The 6,902-nt window shown below is 44.7% G+C and overlaps 1 protein-coding gene across 3 annotated transcripts in view; it reads right to left on the reverse strand.

The window, feature by feature from the left end:
* ARHGAP42 (Rho GTPase activating protein 42) overlaps positions 1 to 936 on the reverse strand; it is a 343,088-nt gene extending 342,152 nt beyond the window's left edge. For all 3 annotated transcript variants that reach the window (XM_081545986.1, XM_081545985.1, XM_081545988.1), the window contains exon 1: positions 259 to 936. In XM_081545986.1, the coding sequence (XP_081402112.1) occupies positions 259 to 412 (154 nt within the window). In that variant the 5' untranslated portion in view covers positions 413 to 936. The remainder of the gene's footprint in view (positions 1 to 258) is intronic.
* Positions 937 to 6,902: the final 5,966 nt, after the last annotated feature.

The raw sequence follows: 6,902 nt of genomic DNA on the forward strand, positions 1-6,902 counted from the left end.
CTTTGAACCACGTTCCTCGGGATACACTCCGGAGTCCAGTAGAGACCGTTCCCTTCTCTGCAGCCTTGGAAGTAAATAAGTGAAGAACACCTCCGAACAAACTTTGTTGGCCACCAGCAGGGGAGCTCTTCAGCTTTTGTCCCCAAACCCATTCAAACAAAAGAAGCCCCGCTTCCTCCGACCCAGCCCTGAGACCCCCCACCCTGCGGGGGGTCCCCGGGTCCCCGCGCCCTGTCCGCCCGCGCCCGCCGCACTCACTCCTCAGCGCCCCGATGAGCAGAGAGCCGTCCTTAATGAGCTCCTTGATGAACTTGTTGGTTCGCTCCAGCTCAATCTCGTGACACTGCAGGCGCTCCCTGAAATCCGGGCTGTCCAAGTAGGAGTCGCTGAACTCCAGGGTCGGCAGCCCCATGGCAGCGGCACGGCCGGCGGCCGCCGGGGACGCGTCGGGGCCGGCGGTCAAGGCGGGCACAGCCGGCGAGCGCCGCCGGCCGCCGGGGCGCGCGATCGCGGGCAGCGAGGCGGGCCGCGCGGGCGAGCGCAGGGGGCGCGGGTCCCGCGCCTCCCGCGCGGGGCTCGGGGCTCAGGCTTCCTCGCCGGCGGGGAAGCGCGCGCACGCACGGGCGGCGGGTCCGCTCAGCTCGCCGTCCTCCGGGCGCATCGTCGCCGCGAGCGCGGAGGCGGCGGGGTCCCGGGCCGCGGGCAGCGCAGGGAGGCTCTCGGCCGGCGAGGAACGCGCTCGGGCGGCGCAGGAACGCTCCCGCGGCGCGCAGACGCTCCCGGCAGCTCCGCCCGCCGGCCCCCTCGACAGCGCTCTGCGCCGGGAGCCGCCAGCGCCCAGCCGCCGCTCCGGCCGGGCCGCCTAAACCCGCCCCCGCGCCGGACGCAGGCTCAGCGCGCCGGCCGCCGGGCCGGCTCCGAGACCCTCCTCCCGCCGCCGCGCCCCCGGCCCGCGCCGCCCCGCCCTCCGCCCGCCCCGCCCGCTCTGCGCTCCCGGCTCCGCGCGCCGCCTGCTCCCGGCGTCCCTCCGCCTGGCGGGGGCTCCGGTCTCCCGCCGGCCCCGCGGTGACACAAGGGGGTCCTCCAGTCCACGAAACGATCGCCCACTCCCGACACGCCTCCCTGCCGGTCCCTCACCACCCGCTCCCTCGAACTGTGTGCGAGAGAAGCCAGCGTTAAGGCTCCCTAAAGTTTAAAGCCGGGTTTGAAGATACTACTTTGAAGCATTCGTTTAGATTTTACATCGCGCGTCTGCACTACATGCATATATATTCCAGGTTGAAAAGTTTTCCTCTCTCTTTCCCACCGTTCACTGCCTTGATCGGAGAGAGTCAAGTTTTTTCTTTTTTTAATATTATAAACGAAAAGCTACAGAGGCCCAAAGGCTGTTTTAAGGTTATTGTTTTTCCTAGTTGCTGTGAAGGTGGGAGGATTTTAGGTCGTTTTTATTCCACAAACAAGCACCTCGGACTTAGGTGGTCCTCCTCTAGAAGAGGAACTATTTGCATCGCAATACTATATCTTTTATGGTCGCCTCACCTGAATGGAATTGCCCTACAAGCATGGAGATTTTCAAACTGTCGAAGTTGGCTGAAGTTCCAAATGAATAGTTAATTCGTACCAAAAGGCAGTTACCTCTCCTCTGGTACACGCTCACCTAATAAATTTCTGTTCTCTGAAAACCTTGACAGCGAAAGAAACTACTGCTTTACATCTAGTCCTGCCATCATCTATAGGATTTCTGAGAACTCGGTTATTTTTCTTAAGGATCTGCTTTTAATTTCTATGTTTTCATTGCTTTGTCCATTTGAACCATCTGTTAAAAAAAAAAATCTTCTACAGATCATGGGAAAAATTCCGTGAAAGTGCTTTACATTTTTCCCAATTAAGTTTCAGAATCTGTCAGGACTTTTAGTTTCATTTTTTAAGTACACATGAACATTAAAAATAGCATGGAAACTAAACCAAGACTGATAAGATGATGTAAACAGTGTATTTGATGGCTTTGATTTTTATTCTTCTGAGCCAAGGAAGTTGGACTTTAACTTTCCATCCATGTTTGCATCATTAGACGTCAAAATATTGGCAGAATGGCCAATCACGATTAGAGTCATTTTAACCTTTAGCAGCTGACCTGTCTGTCAGTTGAATACTTCTCTTCTGGAAAGATGGGGTGGGGTGGAGGGCAACAATGTTATTTGTCAGTTAATGGTGTGATACAAGCTGCAGTGGGGCTGGTTTTCTCCTGAGGTGATTTTACATCTATCCGTCGCACAGCCTGAAAGGAAAAATTAGTCAGACCAGACAAATAGTTCCCTTTCAACTTTTGCCATGTTGCTGTTACAAGCAACTAAATCCAATGCCAACTGCTGAGATATGAAACAGGATAAAATATAATAATCTCTTCCTGTTTATCATTAAATGAAAGTCCTATGATTAATTCTTTAAAAATGCATCAACAGTCCTTGATAAGTAGCATTTCATAAGTTGGACATCAATTTTCACCTTTTCTTTAGAAGTCTTATATGTCAGGACAGATTTAATCTAGATTCTAAGATATACATTACCATTTACCCATTCATGTATGTAACCTCATGCTTTATGCCTACTGTATACATTATTAGGATCTGGGCAGAAAAATGATTTATAAAAGACAAAGCAAACCATGGTGCCTGACCACAAGCAGTTCTCAGAACAGAAAACATGAGTACCTATATATCACCAGGCAGAATATGCTATGTTACGGAGCCTCACACAGACTTTGGACCAATAATGCACTGATGCCATTGTCAACATGTTTTCATTCAAGCCCATCATCAGTTCATTTATATAGAGTTTGGGTTTTTCCTCCCACCCTCCATCATTTAACCTCTAAAGTTTATTGTGTTATAATGGACTTTTCCCCTGTAGGTATTTTCAGAGTTACTCATGACTTATTCCTGTGATTCATACTTTAATTATACCTGCTAGTCAGGCTTTCTCATATGCCACATTAACCCAGACACTTGAGAGACACCAGAAATGGTTTTGCTGTAAGGTGGATTTACAGTCAGTTTTGAACTGACTGTAGTTGTTTTCATGTTTTATTCCCCTACCATAATGATAAAAACAGATTCTTTCTTAACTTTTCAAAAAAAAAGAGTGTCCATATCTGCAAGCTCTTTTTCATAGGAAATTTTAATGGACTGAAATGTAGCCTCTCCAAAAATTTCCACTTGGTGGTATGTGGCCCTGTCAACTGCATGGTGAGTCTCACAAACCCTGATGGCTGACACACACGTTGGCATGGTTACTGGCTCAGAGAAATGTCTGTTTGCTTAATTCTGAAATGGGGTGTGTGAGCTTTGCTTGCTTGTTTATTTTAAAGAGCAAAATAATGAGGTGAGGTTAGTAAACTAATATGTATTTGTAAATCTACCTAAAACATTTCTCTTGACCTGTATTATGTCAGGCACTTAAGCCTGGTGCTTAATTTGTACTCAGTAAGTGAAACTGTTGGGTTATTATTAATTGTAATTAGTTTTGTAGACGTGGGCCTCCTAGACTAAGATATTCTGAGGCTAAATTCATGGCTTAATAAGAGATGACGAAATAGAAGGTGAATGCACCCAAGGAGACTAAATGCACCCTTCGGCCCTTTCCATGGTGAGAATGCCATGCCATGTCCCTGTTTGCATTCGCATCTGGGTGTTATCTTTTCTCACAGCATACTCCTTGAAAGTGGGTTTATATCATTCTAGTTCAACTGTATATCAGGTCTAGAAAAACAACATTCATTCCAAATGTGCAAAATGCATGATTCAATTTTTAACATTATTTTCTGTTGTGGTCTTATATAAACACACACACGTATATATACACATGTATAAACATAAAATTTACCATTTTATTTACTTTAAGTGTACATTTCTGTGGCATTAAGTATATGCATGTTGTGCAACCATCACCAGCATCCAACTCCTAAACATTTTCATCTTCTCCAGCTGAAACTTGTTATTCAACAACCTTCCATGCCCCACTTTCCCCAGCCCCTGGTCAACACCATTTTACTTTCTGTCTCTATGAATTTGACTTCTCTTAAGTACCTTATATAAGCAAAAATCACACAATATTTGTCTTTTGTGCCTGGCTTATTTCACTTAGATAATTTCACTATTAATTAGAGAAGCAAGGAAGACATAAGACTCAGTTAGTGGGGCCACGGAAGCAACAAGTCAAGACCACCAACTAAGGAAGCAGGAATAATTGCAGATGGTAGAATTTGTCCCACGTAATAGTATGACTTCAAAAATTCCCTTCTAGAATTAAGATTTTATTATGATGACAGATTTCTGAAGAACAGGCTGAAGGAAAAGAACAGAATTCTAATATGAATTAACTGTTGTCATGAGCTAACTACATTTACAAGGGAGAAGATAAAGGGAGAGAGACAGAGAGACATGGGAGTAGGGGGAGAAACTGATTACTTTAGGGAAATTTTTTGGTTTGGGTTTTTTTGTTTATTTGTGTTTTGGGGTCTTTTCCTGTAGATTTCAATTTCCATTAAGTATTGCCCCCTTGTGGCAACCCATAATGCTTGCTGACAAAAATTGACAGAAAATCATAAAAAGAGCAAATGTTAGGGGGACAAAAATGTCCTGTGCACCTCCGTGTGTTGAGTTCAATAAGAAGAATGAATTTATACATCGCAGAGTGCTTACGTGTGTCTCCTCATCTAAGCTTCTCCACGAGCCTCTGAGATAGGTGTTGTCTAAGACCGTTAGCTTCACGTTTGCCCTCCACTCTTCAAGGCAGAGGAACCAGAGATCAAATTGCCGACATCCATTGGATCATGGAAAAAGCAAGAGAGTTCCAGAAAACATCTACTTCTGCTTCATTGACTACGCTAAAGCCTTTGACTGTGTGGATCACAATAAACTGGAAAATTCTTAAAGAGATGGAAATACCAAACCACCTGACCTGCATCCTGAGAAATCTGTATGCAGGTCAAGAAGAAACAGTTAGAACAGAACATGAAACAATGGACTGGTTCAATATTGGGAAAGTAGTACATCAAGGCTGTATATCGTCACCCTGCTTATTTAACTTCTTTGCAGAGTACATCATGCAAAATGCCGGGCTGGATGAAACACAAGCTGGAATCAAGATTGCTGGGAACTCCTAGAGGAAAACATAGGCAAAACACTCTCCGACATAAATCACAGCAGGATCCTCCATGACCCACCTCCCAGAATATTGGAAATAAAAGCAAAAATAAACAAATGGGACCTAATTAAAATTAAAAGCTTTTGCACAACAAAGGAAACTATAAGCAAGGTGAAAAGACAGCCTTCAGAATGGGAGAAAATAATAGCAAATGAAGCAACAGACAAACAATTAATCTCAAAAATATACAAGCAACTTCTGCAGCTGAATTCCCGAAAAATAAACGACCCAATCAAAAAATGGGCCAAAGAACTAAACAGACATTTCTCCAAAGAAGACATACAGATGGCTAACAAACACATGAAAAGATGCTCAACATCACTCATTATTAGAGAAATGCAAATCAAAACCACAATGAGGTATCATTTCACACCAGTCAGAATGGCTGCTATCCAAAAGTCTACAAGCAATAAATGCTGGAGAGGGTGTGGAGAAAAGGGAACCCTCTTACACTGTTGGTGGGAATGCAAACTAGTACAGCCACTATGGAGAACAGTGTGGAGATTCCTTAAAAAACTGGGAATAGAACTGCCATATGACCCAGCAATCCCACTGCTGGGCATATACACCGAGGAAACCAGAATTGAAAGAGACGCGTGTACCCCAATGTTCATCGCAGCACTGTTTACAATAGCCAGGACATGGAAGCAACCTAGATGTCCATCAGCAGACGAATGGATAAGGAAGCTGTGGTACATATACACAATGGAATATTACTCAGCCATTAAAAAAAATACATTTGAATCGGTTCTACTGAGATGGATGAAACTGGAGCCCATTATACAGAGTGAAGTAAGCCAGAAAGAAAAACAACAATACAGTATACTAATGCATATATATGGAATTTGAAAGATGGTAACGATAACCCTATATGCGAGACAGAATAAGAGACACAGATGCATGGAACAATTTTATGGACTCTGAGGGAGAAGGTGAGGGTGGGACGTTCTGGGAGAATAGCATTGAAACATGTATATTATCATATGTGAAACAGAACACCATTCCATGTTCGATGCATGTGACATGGGCTCAGGGCCGGGGCAATGGGATGATCCAGAAGGATGGGATGGGGAGGGAGGTGGATGGGGGGTCCAGGAAGGGGAACACATGTAAACCCATGGCTGATTCATGTCAATGTATGGCAAAAACTATTACAATATTGTAAAGTAATTAGCCCCCAACTAAAATAAATAAATTTATTAAAAAAAAAAAAAAAAGATTGCTGGGAGAAATATCAATAACCTCAGATATGCAGATGATACCACCCTTATGGCAGAAAGTGAAGAACTAAAGATCCTCTTGATGAAGGTGCAAGAGGAGAGTGAAAAAAAAGAAAAAGCTAGCTTAAAACTCAACATTCAAAAAATGAAGGTCATGGCAACAAGTTCCATCACTTCATGGCAAGTGTGTGTGTGAGTTGTGTGCGTGTGTGTGCTTAGTCACACAGTTGTGTCTGACTCTTTGTGGTCCCATGGACTGTAGCCCACCAGACTCCTCTGTTCATGAGATTCTCCAGCAAAGAATACTAGAATGGGTATCTCATGGAAAATATAAACGGGAAAAGTGGAAGCAGTGACAGATTTTATTTTGGGGGGCTCCAAAATCACTGTAGATGATGACTGCAGCCATGGTCCAGGAAGAAAGCTATGACAGACTTAGATGGTGTTTTAAACAGCAGAGACATCACTCTGTTGACA

Source organism: Giraffa tippelskirchi, chromosome 11 (assembly GCF_054371585.1).
Source record: "Giraffa tippelskirchi isolate mGirTip1 chromosome 11, T2T-mGirTip1v1.2.pri, whole genome shotgun sequence".
NCBI lineage: Eukaryota > Metazoa > Chordata > Mammalia > Artiodactyla > Giraffidae > Giraffa > Giraffa tippelskirchi.